General features: G+C 30.5%; 4 protein-coding genes across 4 annotated transcripts; all 4 read left to right on the plus strand.

Annotated features, from left to right (window-relative positions):
* Positions 1-415: 415 nt before the first annotated feature.
* On the plus strand, positions 416-1635 carry LOC124836619 (short-chain dehydrogenase reductase 3b-like). The gene is made up of 2 exons (XM_047311797.2): positions 416-575; positions 649-1635. Exons 1-2 carry the CDS (start codon positions 562-564, stop codon positions 1427-1429), a joined length of 795 nt encoding a protein of 264 aa, XP_047167753.1. The 5' UTR covers positions 416-561; the 3' UTR covers positions 1430-1635.
* A 1437-nt stretch (positions 1636-3072) lies between these two features.
* LOC124836605 (short-chain dehydrogenase reductase 3b-like) lies at positions 3073-4376 on the plus strand. The gene is made up of 2 exons (XM_047311780.2): positions 3073-3213; positions 3440-4376. Exons 1-2 carry the CDS (start codon positions 3200-3202, stop codon positions 4218-4220), a joined length of 795 nt encoding a protein of 264 aa, XP_047167736.1. The 5' UTR covers positions 3073-3199; the 3' UTR covers positions 4221-4376.
* Positions 4377-10181: 5805 nt separating this feature from the next.
* LOC124836628 (short-chain dehydrogenase reductase 3b-like) lies at positions 10182-11801 on the plus strand. Its single transcript, XM_047311804.2, has 2 exons — positions 10182-10456; positions 10590-11801. Exons 1-2 carry the CDS (start codon positions 10443-10445, stop codon positions 11374-11376), a joined length of 801 nt encoding a protein of 266 aa, XP_047167760.1. The 5' UTR covers positions 10182-10442; the 3' UTR covers positions 11377-11801.
* Positions 11802-13552: 1751 nt separating this feature from the next.
* LOC124836603 (uncharacterized) lies at positions 13553-16933 on the plus strand. The gene is made up of 8 exons (XM_047311778.2): positions 13553-14266; positions 14772-14805; positions 15064-15285; positions 15389-15478; positions 15699-15764; positions 15961-16052; positions 16140-16187; positions 16553-16933. The coding sequence occupies exons 1-8, from the start codon at positions 13926-13928 to the stop codon at positions 16668-16670; spliced, it is 1011 nt and encodes a 336-aa protein (XP_047167734.1). The 5' UTR covers positions 13553-13925; the 3' UTR covers positions 16671-16933.
* Positions 16934-18435: the final 1502 nt, after the last annotated feature.

An 18435-nucleotide genomic window follows, 5' to 3' on the forward strand; every position in this document is an offset into this window, starting at 1 on the left:
AGAAATGCCAGTAAAAAATTTATCTCCACATATCTTTTTATTATTTTTTGGCCTCCACGTAATTGCTGAACTTTCTGTGATAATAGTCTGTTGTACCAATGGTCTGGAACCTAATTAAATTGCTGCTGAGCAATTTAATAAACCAATGTGTTGTCTCATTTTTTTTTATTAAGGAAAAACGTTGATGACCTTTTTACACGTGTGATCTCATCTCACATATTGGTTGAATATAGATAAAAACATTTTTTAAGGATTTAAGTGATGTTTTTAAAATTTTAAAAAATATATACCAGAAATAAAAATGATATTTCATTATTTAAGCTTTTCATCTGACCTACTAAAAAAATTAAGAATTCAAATTGAATTTTTTTATTAAAAATACTTGAAAGTCTAAACAAGACTTTTTATTTCCTTACGTTCACATTCTTTTTTATGACTGGTAGCCCGATTTTCTTGATCTTTACGTCCTCTATAAATTTAGGGAAGCCATTGACTACTAACTTTCATATCTAGACTGTTCAAAGTACCGAGCTACAGTAGCACACCGAGCAAAGAAAAAGAATGGGGAAACCAAGGTATGTAAGGGAGGGCTTCAGTATCACGTTATGTAGACTATCTGTGGGATTAAAAAATTTGTGTGATATTTAGGTTGCAGGGTAAGGTGGCCATTGTCACCGGCGGAGCCACCGGAATAGGAGCGGAAGCAGTGAGGATATTCGTGGAAAACGGAGCATCTGTGGTGATAGCAGACATAAAGGACGAACTGGGTCACAGTTTGGCAACTTCGTTTGGCTCAGAAAAAGTGAGTTATCGGCACTGTGACGTGAGAGACGAGAATGAAGTTGAAGAGACAGTGGCTTTCACAGTAGAGAAATATAGCAGCTTAGACATCCTGTTCAGCAACGCTGGCATCGCAGGACCCTATTCATCCTTACTGGATCTGGATCTCAACGAATTTGACAACACCATGGCCATTAACGTTCGTGGGGTAGCCGCAACCATCAAGCACGCGGCACGCGTCATGGTTGCTAAAAAAATCCGTGGATCCATAATTTGCACTGCCAGCGTGGCTTCGTCCGTCGGGGGAAGCGCGGGTCATGAGTACACCGTATCCAAACACGGCGTTCTTGGGCTTGTTCGGTCGGCGTGCGGCGAGTTTGGAGCTTATGGAATAAGAGTGAATTCCATCTCGCCTTATGCACTTGCCTCGCCTCTTACTTGCGACGCACTCGATTGGGGACCTGCTGAAGTTGATGCTGCGCAACATGGTTCTGCGAATTTGGAGGGGATTACGTTGAAGGCTAATCATATTGCGGAAGCTGCTCTGTTTCTTGCTTCTGATGAATCGCTTTATATCAGTGGCCACAACTTGGTCGTCGATGGAGGTTTCACCGCCGTTAATCGTTGGCTTCCTAGGATTCAAAAGTAACATATCCCAGAAGAAACAGAGGCAAGAAACACAGCAGCCTCCGCAGTATGATTAGTCTTCAATCTTGTCCACTGGGTCCAAATGTTTTTCTACGTTCTTCTTTCCTCTGTCTTCTGTAACTTTTAAATTCTTATTTCATGAGTTGAATTACTTCGGTGGTCACATGTGTGTAAAATTTATATATTGTAAGATGTCTTTACTTATTACATTATAGAGTATTAATCTTTCCTTACTTTTAATAATGAAAGCACGATTTAATCAGGAAAATGGAAAAATAATGAAAAACTAAATAATAATTTCATATAATAATAGTAGTAATAATAATACGAAAGTAACGAGTTAAATGAAGTTGATATAAACATAATTAAAGATTATTGGTGTGTGATAAGATCCACTTGACTTTGCTTCCTTTTTAAGTAAAAAATACATGGTTGGTTATTATAAAGTCTGTTAAATCTCAAACTAATGATATGTTCAAAATTATGTGTGAAGAAAAATAGAAAAGACCTTTCCCAAAGTTTGAACATATGATGGAAACGTAAGAATTTGTCAGCATTAACTTTTATATAACAAATTGAAAGTAATTAGATTACAATATGATTTGGATGGTTAGATAACACTTAAAAGTAATGATTTGGGTTGAGTTTGAATAAATTAGTTTTGTTATTTGGTTGAAATGGAACAAAGAGGAGTGTGATAAATGGAATATCTAGAAAAGTTTCTTTTAACTAAATGGCTTCATGTAGTTCACTTTCACTTTGGTTAGGTTAGAAACAACAACTAGCTAGAATACTGATTTCTTTAAAACTAGTTGAAAATAATAACACTTTACCATCTCTAGTAGTATTTATTTAGTTGTATTTCATTCGGCCGATTTATATATATATATTAAAGTGAAATTAACCTAATATATTAATTTAAAAGGACAATAAATGTACTAGATAAAAGAAAAGTAAAATTATAATCTAATCTCAAACCAACAATTTTTTGGATCTATTTGAATATAAGAAATTAAATAATAATCTTTAAATAATAGTAAATTTCAATTATTGGTGAATTTTGAAATGTCAAGATAAAATAAGTAAAATGGTAAAATGGACACTAATGCTTAACATGACTTTGAAACTAATAACTAACTTATTATTAGAAATAATTTAAATATAAAATATTTAAATTTTACATTAAAGTTGACGGTAAAAAATATTTCATTAATATCTTTTACAAATTTTACGAAAAAGATTGTTTTGATACCAAAACAACCATTTAATAACTCATTAAAAAGATAAAATATCATAAAAATTATGGATGTACACTAAATTTTACTCACGGTCAGGAATTGTTTTGATATTCTTACTCCAAAATTCAAATCATATACGCAACGAGGTCTATTATTGCAAACAACCACCAACCTGACAATATGACCCTACAGCTTCAGAAACACCTCAAGCCAAACCCGGAAAACGTGATTCGTTCATCTTTTGCAGCAGTACTACCACTTTTTTCTTCATTTGCTTTTTTTTTCGTAAACATGTTTTCCATCTTTTTTATAATATTTTAATATTACTTATGTGTGATTGTTTTATATTAATATTTATGATTATTATTATTGATTGTGAAATAATTTTGGACTAATAATATAATGACACGTATATAGTGTTAAAATATTGTCAAATTATCATTCCTTCTGCATTTATCTCTTATAAATATGGGGAAATTTTACACTAACAAGTCTCATATACAAAGTCTGAGCAAAGGTTAAGTCACGTAGCAATGTCCAAACAAAGGTCTGGCTTTCAATATTCTTTCCATTACCTACTCCAAGGATTGATAGTTTCAATCAATTCACTAGATTGCATGAATTTAGACTTTAAATCAAGAAAATTTGTTCTCCATCTTCTAAAATTACGCGATTTATCACCAATATATATATTATTATGGGGTAGAAAATCACACATTTTCAGAATGTCACCTGAAGATTAATTAACCACAATATGTTTATGTGATCTTTAGGCTGCAGGGTAAGGTGGCTATCGTCACCGGTGGAGCTGGCGGAATAGGAGCTGAAGCAGTGAGGATATTCGTCGAAAACGGAGCATCGGTGGTCATAGCAGACATCAAGGACGAATTAGGTCAGACGTATGCAGCTTCATTTGGGTCAGAGAAAGTGAGTTACCGCCACTGTGATGTGAGAGACGAGAAGCACGTCGAAGAAACAGTAGCTTTCGCGGTAGAGAAATATGGGAGCTTAGATATCCTGTTCAGCAATGCTGGCGTGGCGGGTCCTTTGTCAAGCATTCTAGCCTTCGATCTCACTGAATTTGACAACAGCATGGCCGTGCATCTTCGCGGTGCGGCAGCCTTCATCAAGCACGCGGCACGTGTCATGGTGGAAAGGAAGACACGTGGATCCATTATCTGCACGGCCAGCGTGGCTGGTTCCGTGGCCGGATGCGCGGGTCATGATTACACCACATCCAAACACGGCCTTGTTGGGCTTGTTCGGTCGACGTGCAGCGAGCTTGGAGCTTATGGCATAAGAGTGAATTCCATTTCACCTTATGCGGTTGCGACGCCTCTTACTTGTGAAGCCTTGGATATGACCGGTGGTGAAGTTGAAGCTGCAGGTCACGCTTTAGCGAATTTGCATGGAATCACGTTGAAGGCTAGCCATATTGCAGAAGCTGCTCTGTTTCTTGCTTCTGATGAATCGGCTTATATCAGTGGACACAACTTGGTCGTCGATGGAGGTTTCGTCGTTGTTAATCACGGTCTTCCATGCATTAAAAATTAAATTATCCAATCTGGAATGCTATCTTGCAATAGAAATCGAGTGAACAAAATGATGCCAGGTCATCCGTAGAGTGATTGTCCGTGATTGTCCTATGATAAAAATAATGATATTTGGATATCAAAATGTCCAAGTAATAAAATACTCGTTTTCTTAAAAGATTTCTGTAATATTAATATAGTCTATAACTTTTTAATATACTTGATATAAAAGAAGTAAAACTGACCTCAAGCAAATATTTTTTATTTTTAACATCATCGTCTTCTCTTTTTTTTTTCTTTTGTGTGTAACTCAACAAATAATTAAAAGTTGATTAATAAAATTATGAATCGTTCATCAATACATAACTTTAGAAAAACAAAATTAAGTCAAGATAATAAAAAATACTTTTCAATCGTAAGTGTTTAAAATTTAATGAATAATGATCATATTATATATATATATATATATATATATATATATATATATATATATATATATATATATATATATATTGAGAATTCAGATATAAGTTTAAATTTCAGGTTAAATAACCATCAGAAAGTTTTTATTTAGTAATAATCAAAATTTTATTGTCTTAAGGATTTAGGAATTAAGTTATGGAGGTTAGACTCATGTTTTATTAGTATTTATTTTATCAGTGAAATTTTTTAAAGAATTATCGTATCAGAACCTATAATTCAATTAAAATGACTATAATATAAGTGAAGAATTCTATATATAAGAATTTGCCGTATCAAAAATCTTTAAACCTAAAATTTCATATTAACATAACCCATAAGAAAAAATACAAAAATGAAAAACTGTTTTTCAAGTCACTTTTAAAATAACTTATCAAAGATATACTAAACCTCTTATATGTGTTTCAAATAGTTCATGCTCAACCTCAATTTTCAATCAAAAATCTAAACTCCAAATTTACCTTCATAGTTATACTTCATCTTTCAAAGATTTATCTACTAATTTCTTCAAAAAAAAATTATCTTTTTGTACAGTTTCTTTTTCTTATAAAATATTAAACTTATTGCATTAACATCAAATTTAATTAAAAGCAAAACTTAAATAAGAGACTTGCAAGATTAATGCTTTTATATAGGTATATAAAACACTTAGCAAATAACTATATAATTAAATATATTATTATTTTATTTTTTAGTTTTTATTCATATGTATTGTTATTATTATTATTTAAATATAATATTTTTTCATTAAAAAGGATAAGTAAGTTGATTGAAGAAAAACGGCCGTCATTAAATCATTAAATCACTTAAGTTTTAAGAATTTCGTTGGGAGTCAGTGTTCTCTTTATTTTAAATAAAAATATAATTAAGTTAAAATATAATTAAGTTAAAATACAAATATGTTTGGCTTTCAGTTTCTAAAATCTAAATTACGTGTTTAGATTTTTATATATTAAAATGTGTTATCTCAAATGGGCATCTTTAAACAATTTTTTTTCAGTTCGTTGTTTATGAAAATATAATGATATATTGACAAGAAGATTCTTCTAAATAATTAAGTTTCTATTTGGAGGCACCAATTTGTTGGTCCGAAAAAACGAGGAGCTTAGACTAAATGGAATTAATGTTATGTGAGGTCCCTCTCACTGTCTCTTCTGTAGGGACACTTTCTTTCAACTCCACATATCATTTACACAACTTTTCTTCATTCACCAACTTTTCTTAGGGCTTTTTCCCCCGATTCTTTTCATTACAAAACAATAATAATAATAATAATAATAATAATAATAATAATAATAATAATAATAATAATAATAATACAGTAGGACTTTGGAAAGGAGCTTAAAAAATAAAATTACAATCACTTAATAGTTTAAATTCATAATATTTTAATTATATTTATATATTTTTTAATTTAAAATTATAATCTATAATACTATATTATTTTAAAAAGTTTTAAAAAATGTATTTTAAAAGACAAGAAAAAAAGCATCTTGGTACAACCAAGATAATATAACATGAGAATCGAGTGGAGGAGAAGAAATGGAGAAGTTATTAAATTTCAGTCTTTTGATTGAATGAAATCATCATTGAAATTTTTTTCTTTTAAAAATTTAAGTATAATTTAAAATTTTTAAACAAAAATAAAAAAATTAATAATATATAAAAAGTAAAAATTTTATAACTATATTTCTTCTTTTAAAAAAATAATTGGAAAAAAATCGATAGTAAAATTAATTTATCAAATATAAATTAATGTTATTGAGTGAGAGTTAAAATTTTCCTTTTCAATTTAATACTTAAAAGTAATTGTTTTTTAATGAAAGTCTTCTGGTTAACACACTTAAATAAATACATAAATATTCTTAAACAAAATATCACACACAAAACATGTACGAGAGTTTTCAAAACACATTTTACTGCAAGGTGGCTAAATAGACAGAGATGCGTTTGGCCCCACAAAAATATAAATTTCAAAGATGGTGACACTCACGGAAGCACAACAATAATGGTGGAGAATTCGCTCACTCAAGCAAAAAGTGTAAAAATTCAAGATTTCGCTGCTAACTTTAAATAACTTTAAATAATTATCTATTAATTTCCTTCTTCTCATTATCTACTACATATTTTGATTATGTTTTTAAAGGAATGTTGTAATTAACCCGTATGCGATTTTCTTATCAAGAAAAATATAATATAAGATATCTATAATATATATATATATATATAAATTCTGACAATACACAAGCATAAATATGAAACCATAACTAAAGTAACAATTTCATTGTGTTTGCAATTTGGAATTTGAATTTGAAACACAATAATATTTTTAACAATTTTTTCGAATACCAAAATCAGGTTCATTTCCAATTTTGGCTAACAAAAAATACTAATTTAATTATATATATATATATATATATATATATATATATTATTTTATTGTTTTTAAATTTAATTTGATTTTTCTTTTTGTGTTATATTTTACGAGTTACGAAATTTTCAAAAAGCCATTATAATTCTGTACATACTTTTATCTCTTTTTATCCCCTCAAAATTCCTGCCACTTTTCTTCTTTTTCTCGTATTGTTGTAGTGTTTCTTTCACACTGTCATGATTTTGTTTTATTTTTTTATGTACTTTTTTTTCTTTCTCGATCACTTTTTTTTATCAATACTTATAAAGTTTGATTGCATAACTTTTTATATGCAGTATACCTTTTTTATTTGTTGAAATATTGGAAGGGAGATATTTGTTTTTACTCTTTGTTAATTTCTTACGTTGGTTGGAGATTTAGAATAATAAATATCAGATAAAATAAGGGTTGTTATCTTTTATTAAATAAATTATTTAAAAAAATCATCTTCTTATAAATTTTATGGAAACTCAAATGTATCCTAAATATCAATTTTTATTTAGTCTTTCACTTAAAAAAAATCACTGTTGTAAGATTATGAGACTTCAATTAGTGTTTTATTTATTATAAAATATATGTGAACAAATATATATTAAGCATTGTAATATTATTTATAATTTTACTTCGTATGTTAACATGATCAAACTACAAATATTATAAACATATTTTAAAATTGTGACCACACAAACACTTTACCTATGTTTACATTAGTATTAATAAAACTAATTTTTTCTTTTAGTCAACACAAATTTTCATCATTTTTATTTTTTAAAAGACTGTTTATTTAAAATTAGTATTTTTTTTAATTAAAATTATTATTTTATTTTTTAAATAATTATTTTATTTTTAAAATAATTATTTGTTTAAATCATTAATTATCGTCACACAAAAACCATTAGTAATAGTAAAATTTTATTGGTAATTTGAATTTATTGACGATAAAAAATTCTTTGATAAAATGCTCGTTGATAAATTTTATTGAAGAATAGAAAAATTTATTAAGAATTTTTATTAATAGATAAAAAAATCTTTAGTAATTATTAATAGTAAAAAATCCTTTGATAAATATTCATCAATAGTTACCAACAACTTAAATTTCTTAATAAATATTATTCTTCATCATCAATTACCGTCAAATTTTAGTCATCAATAAAGTCTTCTTCTTCCTTTTTTTTTTCTCTTCTTTTTCATCTCGTCCTCCTCCTCTCTCACTTACTTTTCTACTATCCTCACTGTTGTTGTGTTAGTCCCTTACTACTCCTCCTCATCTCATTCCACCAATGTTGATCATGGTCACTATCATTGCTATCATTACACGTTGTAGCATAATTATTGTTGTCATTAGTTTTGTCTTCTTCTCTTCCTCCTTTTCTTATTTTTATCCATCTCCACTTAACTTATACAAAAATCTCATTACACTTGATGAAAAATGTTATGCTTTTTTTTATCAACGAATTTTAAGACATAAGTAACACGAATTTTGCATGAATTAGTAAAAAGTCAAGAAAGAAAATGTAACGTTATTTTACTAACAAAACTTATTAACAAATAAATCCACAAGAAATAAAAAATATAAATTATTAATTAAATTTACCAATGAAAATATCAATCAACAGTAAAAATTTTAATTTATGGATGAATTTCACAAAAAGAAAATCAACACTAAAAAAAATTTCTATAAATAATTTAAATTTTAAAATTCGTCAATAAATTCTAAATAAATTTATTTTTGTCAATAGAGATTTATTTTCATCATTAAAATTTAATTCTAATTACAAACATTCTTATAATAAATCTAACTATCATTTTAAACTAAAAAAATTAGAACACATACAAACCCACCCAAATACACATGATCTTTTAATTTTTAATTAATTAGATAAAACTATTAAAATAATCTTAAGACTTACAAAGGAGTTAAAAATTATTAATATGATATTTAATATATTTTTTTCAGAAATATACAAATTGAAAATACCTTCCGAAATAACTAATCTGAAAAATATTAAAAAGAGAGGTGCTGGGGTTTTGTTCTAATTTTAGTGAGGTGTAAACTGAGGATTATGTTTTATGGAGTTGCGGGACGAAAAAAAGCGAGGTGCAGTAAGAAATAGCCCAATCAATAAACTGTCACAATTAAGAACCCAAACCCAAGAGACACGTACGACTGTTACTTCCACATAAAGCCATTCCTAGTATCATGTTCTTCAATTGGCCCGTCCACATTCGTCAATTAACATAAATAATCTTATTAAACAACATTAAGCTTATAATTTTGGCAACTACATGTGTGCGTATCTTAGTTTCTTGCTTTCATAATGCTTTTGAAAGGCAATCAATCATAAAAAAATAATAATAATTCTGACCGGTTATAGGAGCTTAAAGCTTAGTTAAGTATAATTATTCTACACTAATTAGACCGTCTCTGTATTTTATACACACATGCTTCACACCAAAGTGAATTTAGAGTTATATTTTTTGTATAGTTGTACTATGTCATATTTGTATATACATCTTTATATTACAGAAACTATAAAAATTGCATTACATATTTCTCTCTTTTCACTCTTTTTCTCTCCCTATTTGTATGAATGCAATCTTTCAAAAAAAAAAAAAAATCTGATTTTCAGAATATTTATAAAAAAAAAATTATGACCAACTGAAACATGTGGATTAAATGTTGATCAAATTCGTTTATTTGAAAGAGGGAATCAAATTTTCCCATCGGCATGGAATTTATATGATAAAGTATTAAACATCTGGAAAACAATTAAATTCTATAACTGTATGATTGCATAAAAAAAAGTAATCAATGGTGTAGCTTGTACGAGTTGGAATGCTTGACCTTTCAACTGTACATTAAAAGCATATGATGAAGGCCATGTGATTCGAAACAGAGTGTATTGAATTTTATATGCTTCATACACCTAGTTGGAGACGTGGAATTCACCAAAATAATCAATGCATAATCAAATTTCTTCACCCACAGATCACGTATATTTATTTGATTTCCTATCCTAAAGAAATGCATCAGGCCAAACAAAAAATAAGGATGCTTATACTATAGTTTCAACAGTTACTACGATAAGTATCTGATTAACGACATTTTTCAAATATAAGATCAATAAGACAAGTAGTTATTAATATTTAATCATGATTTGACGATTATAATGAACATTGAAACAGTTAGTTAATGTAATGTATCGCTCTACAAACCTTATAAATATAGGATATTATTATTAGGGGTCACTCCAAGAGCTTTATTTCCAGGTTTTGGGGAGTGTTCATAGTTCAAACAAGAACTCACTCACTCATTCATTCATTAGTTCAGTCACTCACTAATCACTTCCAATGCCGAAACAAAGGTGCTCCTCCAAGTTAGATCTATTGACGAACCTTATTCTTTGATCATCATTGTTTTATCTTGTTGTCTGTGTAATATATTATGTTGATTTTGCTCATTCAGATTTATACTTTGATGATGAACTTTGATTATAGGTTGGAGGGTAAGGTGGCTCTTATCACCGGGGCAGCAAGTGGTATCGGAGAAGAGACGGTGAGATTGTTCGCAGAACACGGAGCAGTTATTGTTGCAGCAGATATTCAAGACGAGGAAGGTGAAAAAGTTGCTGCTTCGATAGGGTCAGAGAGAGTGACTTACCACCATTGCGATGTGAGAGATGAAAACCAAGTTGAAGAAACCATAAACTTCACTATGGAAAAACACGGTCGAATAGATATTCTGTTCAGCAACGCAGGAATAATAGGTTCTCTGTCTGGAATCCTTGACCTTGATCTGAATGAGTTTGACAACACCATGGCCACAAACGTTCGCGGTGTAGCCGCCACAATAAAGCACTCGGCACGTGCGATGGTTGCCAAAGGCATCCGTGGATCCATCATATGCACCACCAGTGTGGCTGCCACAGTTGGTGGAACGGGTCCTCATGGTTATACCACATCAAAACATGCTCTTACGGGGTTGGTGAAATCAGCTTGCAGCGAACTCGGTGCGTATGGAATAAGGGTCAACAGCATATCCCCTTTTGGAGTAGCCACACCTCTTGCATGCAGGGCTTTCAACTTTGAGCCTGAGCAAGTTGAAGCTAATAGCTACTCACAAGCTAACCTCAAGGGTGTGGTGTTGAAGGCCAGGCATGTAGCAGAAGCAGCTTTGTTTCTAGCTTCTGACGAAGCCCTTTACATAAGTGGTCACAACTTGATGGTGGATGGTGGCTTCTCTGTGGTTAACAGAAGTTATTCTTTCACACCAGGTGACGTTTAGACCCAAAAAAAAACTTTTTTTTTTCTTTTTTGTGGCAGATTGGCTTTGGTTTCCTTATCCTTCAAGTTGAGAAGATGATGTCATGCGGTGCGTCAAATTACATTGTTACTGGGACTTTTCAATTCTGCACTGTCCATCTCCTTTGTTTTTGTATGTTTTTTAGTCTGCTTGTGACTCAAAACCCTGTTTGCTTTCTATGTACTTTTCCTTATCTTGGGTTTAGCTTCTTAACATCACATCACCCGTTTCACTCCCTCTTTTTTCCTTTATTTTATGTATTTCAAGTTTTCTCTGTGTTACTTTCTATAATGTTGCATACTGTCATATACATATAAGGTCAAGGATACTTAATTTGCTGACTTTTCTGTCTTCCAATAAACTAAAGAACTGTGCAACCCTGGAACCAGAGGCAGTCATTTCAATTATATTTTTTTGCCATTTCATTTTGTAAAGATAAAAGCATGTTTTTGTAGGAATATTTGAATTCAAACTTAACTCATTACATTGATCAAATAGATTTCTTCTACTGCATGAATCGTGTTTTTTGCTCCATGTCACTAGGGAAAGCACGAACCACAGTAATTGTAACACAAATGTTACGACCATTCGTTCTTATCTACTCATTTAGTCTCTAAGATGCGGCGAAATTGTCGGCCACTAAGGGCTAATTAATCTACAGGTTTCGTTCCACCCTCGATGTTTACAATTCCAAAGATTCAATTTTTCTCATATTGTTCAATTCACCAAGCCTTTTTCTTTTTCTTCTTTACTTTTTTTTTTGTTTGTTTCAATTATACGGGGCAAAACCATCGGCAACTAATTACAGGAAAGACAAACACACATGTATTTGTAATCGTGTTTAACCACTCTCTTTTGTTTCCGTTTATTTAGGCTTTGCATAGTTTCCCAATTATAAGGTGGTTTCAAATTCGGCTTATGATTATATAATTTCAGAAGTAGTTGAATGGGTGGCGTCAAAAGCACATGCTGAAAATTATATTATACGACTTGAAGCTGAAGGTAGAGACAGAGACAGAGACTCTGTGTATAGTCCAATTAATCAGTTTCTATTTTGTCAACCCCACAACCGCAGGAAGAAACACGTGAACTTTTAATAAATCATAAACGTAACACATTTTATCTCACAACCAAACCCTAGCTAAAACTTCATCATCAAAATCACAAAATCTAATGCATCCAAATACATTGTTAGAAGAAAATACACACATTGTTGAAGAAGCGATGAAATATATATTTATTGAGAAACCGTGTTGATGATTGGTGAATAACATTTCATGCATTGCCATTTATATATATGAAGAGAATATAACAGCTAGCTGAGGAATATTATTGAAGTCAACCTATTGAAAATCAGAAAAAAAAAGTTATTATTTGAAGCCTCCCCTGTGACAGTCCAACTTGTGTTAAAATCATATATTTCTTAAATTGGCTAGTTGACCTGTCTGTATAAAACATACTCACACTAGTTACACATACGTGGTCTATGTATATACCACGTCTATTCATTTTTAATATTGTTTAGGAAATTTATAATGGAAATAAAAAAATTAATAAAATTTCATTGTTTTTCAAGACTAGTTGTAGAAATGTATATCAGTCTTTTTCATTTATATTGTTTTTCATTTTTAATGTTAATGTTTGAATTAGTTAAAAGTTAAGTGTTTCATCAGTTTAATTCAGTCTTTAAAACCTAAAGTAAGCATTATATCAAACGATTTATTTTAATCATTTAATACTATATTTATTAAAAGTCTCATTAATACGTTTTACTGTGATTTCTAATAAGTTTCCAGTATACATTTTAATAAAAAAAGAGAGTTTAAATACAGTTTTTATTAGTAAATTTATGATAAATTTGATGTAAATATTTAAAATTTAAAATTTTGAGATTGTTTTTAGAATATGAAATTAAATAAGATTAATTTAATTAAAAAATATTATATTTAGATCTTTTTACTAATATTTAAATCTACTCAAACTGTTTATTACAGTACTTCCTTTTTAGTCTGTCTAAAAATCCTAGTCCAATAATTATAAATAGTATGGAGAAGAGGAAAAACAATTTTTGCGAGAAATCAGCGCTTCTTCTTCTCTGTACAAAATCCAAATACAGAACGGGCTTATCGGTCTAATTGGTACCGTAGGCACCACCAATAGTAAAAGGAGTTCAAAAATACAATACATAATAGCCCAAAATCACTTCCCCGGCCACGTGCTTAAGCCCAAGTTTATGACATGTTTTACAGTTTCAAGACTCTTTTTCCCATCGATACGCGCGTCCAAACGTTGTCTCACCGAATTCCACACCACCTGTGTATGAACGCGTAACGTAACCCTTTGTAAAAGTTCTGTCCCAAAGATCCCAAACCTGACATTCAAAGTTAAGCTACCAGTCCCATATGAAAATTCAGAGCCCACACCGAAGAGCTGTGTGTACTTGTTGCTTAATGTGGCAAGTTACGAAGCCATAGAAGAGGTGCATGATTGGTGGTTAATTAACCAACTGACTGGAAACAACAACAATCACCATGGCATTGGAGACAGCGTGGTATGATTTCGCGTGTTTTGCAATAGTTGGGTTGGCCTTTTTAGGAGCGTTATTGGTGCTGGGAATGAACGAGAGAGTTTCCCGGAGGGACTTTGAGACCACCTATGAGAGCCTTTTGTTGTCTCGACCTGACGATGAAGTGGTCGTGGATGTTCTGCCCAGTTATCACGTGAGCACCTCACAACTATGGACAAGTTGCTGGCAAGGATTGCACCCCTTTTGCCTCCTTTGTACCCGTTTCCTTTCCTTTGTGATCATGCTTCTTTTCTTGCTCTGGGATGTTCTACTATACGATGCCAGAATCTTTGTTTACTACACTGAGTATGTTTTCTCTTCCTATCTTTGCTATCACACTTACCCTATTTTTTTATATAGAGATATGGTTAATTAGACACTGAATATGTACATCTCTCGTGATAAAGCTTCAAACTTTGGTTTAACAGGTTGCGAAGAACTAACTTCATCAGTTAGACTTGACCTTTGTTGGTCAACCTCATCTGCTTGTGTAATTTATGACACTCCCCTGTCTGCATGCCTTATATAATTGCAGATCTTCATTTTTTATTGCTATAAAATTGCCATTTGTAGTACTTTCTCTATGCCCCCGATTAAGTCATGACAAGCCCAGGGTAGAATTTGTTTTCATGCCTATTAAGATGTTATATTCTTTCCCTTCTCTTTCTTTCTGTTGTTTGCCCCAACATTCGATGTATTTATTCCTCTGACTAGACTACTCTGGAAGGAATTGAGTAATATGCCAATTGTAGTGCTTTTATAGGTTCTTATATTATGAAGACCATTTAATCTATGGCGTATTTATTTGCAGGTGGACTTTTGCATTGGTTATTGTATATTTTGCGGTAAGACAATTCCATCCGTTGTAAATTCATTGTCGAAGATATACTTTTTTCCTTTTTTCTTTGATCAGAATTAAAGTTTCACTTTATTAATTTATGTAATAAAGGTTTACACATTAATGTTGAGCATAGGTTGTAGAAGTGAATTTTCATTCTGTTTAGAGACAAACACCAAAAACACCTAAGGAATTGCATATAAGTTTGGTTGTTTGAATTGGCACCTACTTTGCATTTATTACTTGTTTGGAACTTTGAATGCAGTTGGGAACCACAATATCTGTATATGGATGCTGGAAGCTCCTTAATAAACCTCTCATTCACAATGGTAAAAAGGATGAGTTTCTGAGCAGGGATGTGGAACAGATAAACACCTACCAAGAGAAAGAAGCAAAGGATTCCATCAAGTTGGAAAGGCGATATGTTGAAGAGGACTTTGAACAAAGAGCAGGGTTTTGGGGTTACCTCATGCAAACTACGTATCAGGTAGGTCAAACACATCGAATTCAATGTTACCTCTGAGGAAAATTACAGTGAAAAATGTCACTATGTGCCTTTCTGGTATCGGTTAACTGATATGCATTTACAGACATGTGCAGGGGCTGCCATCTTAACAGACATTCTATTTTGGGGTGTTATAGTTCCCTTCTTACAAATTTCTCATTTAAGACTAAGCCCGGTGAGACTAATCCTTCTATACACTAGCTGCTTTTGCTACTCGTACATATTCTTCCTTTCATTCACTGTTTCTGCATACAAACACTAGAATTACCATTGCTGATTTCACTCCCGCAGTGTCATAAAAATCCTTGATAATTCTGTCTATACTACTGATTGTATTATAATTTATCTGTGCAAGAAAGAACTCTAACTGATTTTTGTTGGCCTGAACGTGACAGTTGATGGGATGCATGCATGCATTGAATGCATTTTTCCTCCTTCTGGATACAGCTCTTAATAATCTCGTAAGTGTCATTCACCCTTGAATAAATTTAGTGACAAAATTTAGATAAGTACTTTTAGTATTGTTTTACACTAATCTTTAACGCAATGAAACTCTGGATGACAATACCAAAAGTACTTAAAGAAACTTCATCCAAGTTTAAAAGCATTTAGCACTCATCCATCTCACGGTTGTGATGTTGGTGCATTCATTGGCAGCAATTCCCTTGGTTTAGACTCTCTTATTTCGTTCTCTGGAGCTGTGGTTACGTAATTTTTCAATGGGTCATCCACGCCTTTGGATTCCAATGGTACCATAACTGTGAATATCTCGTTTCCATTGTCAGAACAGGCTTTCTTTCACATAGTTGTAAGCTTGTTTTTTTGTTCCCTAACAGGTGGCCATATCCATTTCTCGAGCTTAATAACGAATGGGCTCCTATCTGGTGGGTCCTACATACACTCTAAAATTGCTCAAGTTTTGTTTTGCATTATTCACTTTGTGAATAGAAATCATTCCATGGAACTATAAGATTGATTTAGCAGTAAAAGTTAGAAGAGATTCTGAGTTAAACTTCCCCTATTAACATTTGAGATTTGAGAGCTAAGATTGATTTGAAGGGTTTGAAAAGAATGATGAAATAGACTGTTGATTCTTCTTTTCATTAACAAAATACTAACATCTAATGTTCCATGATTTACACTTCTCAAGGGGATTCCTAATTGATCAAGATAATTTGAATCATGTTCTAATTAATTTCTCTTTCTTTTGCATTGAAATGGTTTCACTGATTAATCTATGTACATGCAGGTATTTGTGCCTGGCAGTAATTCATGTCCCTTGCTATGGCGTGTATTACCTGATAGTGCGAGGGAAAAATACCATTCTTCCCAGATTGTTCCCTCGAGCATTTTTAAGGTCACACTAGTTCGCTTGTCTATGGAAGTTCTGTAAAAACTAGGAAGGACATGCTTGTTTGTTGCTGATATATCAGCATGGTCCACACGTAAGAACCAAATTCAATTTCTTTCAGTTTGCACAAATTAAACAGTGAAGCTACGATGTTTAATATGTTTAGCACTATTACTAGGAATGATTATATACTCCATTTCAAAGGAAAATAACATTCCTAGGAATATTATTTCTGGGAGAAACATTTTAAAATTCAAAATATTTTATTATGTTTATGAATATTTTTTAAATAAACCTAATTTGAATAAAAAAAAAAGCTAAAATGGAAGTTGCAAGTGTAATATAACTTCTTATTTATATTTTGATGGAAATACCACTTTTTTACTTCATTGACATGGGAATAAAAGTTACTAGATGTTAATATAGATTTTCTCATACAATATACACGATAATTATTTTTTTTTATATTTTATAATAAATACAATAATAGATGCTTTTAACACGCATTAACCGTAAGGAAAATTGATGGATATTTTGTGGGTTATTATGTATTACTTAACTATTCATTTCTAGTGAAACTTTTGTCCTTTACTTGAATTCTTGGGTGGAGACTAAAACTACTCAGCATCAACGAGTTATAAATTATAAAGTAACGTATGATATATTATCTTCAATTTAAATGTATTTTGTGTTTTTTTTATATATATATCATTGATTTTTTTTTATTCCTACCAAAATGAGAATTTTTAATAACATAAGCATAGTTTAATAGAATTGTATTAAACAATATAATCTTTAGTAAAACTTATACTGGTATTAATAACATTAAATACATTTAGCTAATATCGGTAATCTTTATCAGAGTGTAAATTAAAAAAAAATTAGTTTTTGAAAAATATTTATATAAATAACATGATCTTTAAAAAATATTATAACATAATAAATATCAATTTATACAAAAGTTATATTAAATGTGTATATAATTTCTATAATATATTAATTTTATTATTTTAGCATTGTAAAAAAATTTCAATCCTTTTAATTTTATGGTATGACTTTTTTTATCATTAACATTAAAATCTGATTTTTAGATGAATGTTGTTTTAGTACTACACATGACGCCTATCTTCAATATGTATTATAAGAGAAAAAAAATAAATAATAAAGATTAAAATGAAGAAACAAAATACATAAAGAAAATCATTAATATATAGAAAAATACATCTTATTACTGTGCTAAAATAATAGATATTCTTGGGTAAGGTAAGATTCGTATAAACTCGTTATCTAATAACTAAAAAATATTGAGTTGAGTTGGACTAAGTTTCTACATTTATTTTAGGTTAAATGCAAATCAACCTAATTCGTTATTTAACTTCAGTTAGGTGAAATTAGTTGGATTAAAATTTTAAATAATTATTATTTTTTGTTAAAAGTTGTAATTTTTATATATCAACATAACTTAAAAAAAATACAATCTTTATAAAAAATAATTCAATTCAAGATTCATATTAGTCAACCAATTAAATTAAGTCACAAAAAGTTACCATAAAAAAAAACATAAACACAATTTATCTATAAGAGTAGATCTCAGTTGGTTTATACTAAATTCCTCGTTAACTCGTATAAAAGTAAGTTAACTAAAAAAAAAGTAAGTCAATTTTAGTTAAGTGGGATTTAACTCAATCAAATCTATGAATATTACACATGTGTCGATTTTTCTTTATCATAATAAAAATAAGGAAAAGAAAAATCAAATCATAATTATTGACATAACAAAG

The sequence above is a fragment of the Vigna umbellata genome, chromosome 5 (genome assembly GCF_029865625.1).
Source record: "Vigna umbellata cultivar VRB3 chromosome 5, Vumbellata_1.0, whole genome shotgun sequence".
Taxonomy (NCBI): Eukaryota; Viridiplantae; Streptophyta; class Magnoliopsida; order Fabales; family Fabaceae; genus Vigna; species Vigna umbellata.

What these genes read in the sequence shown, in the direction of transcription:
- LOC124836603 (XM_047311778.2), top strand. Translation starts at nt 13,926, where the DNA reads ATGGCATTGGAGACAGCGTGGTATGATTTCGCGTGTTTTGCAATAGTT. An exon ending in CTCATTTAAGACTAAGCCCG is followed by an intron (nt 15,479 to 15,698) that starts GTGAGACTAATC and finishes TGAACGTGACAG; the next exon opens with TTGATGGGATGCATGCATGC. An exon ending in CACGCCTTTGGATTCCAATG is followed by an intron (nt 16,053 to 16,139) that starts GTACCATAACTG and finishes GTTCCCTAACAG; the next exon opens with GTGGCCATATCCATTTCTCG.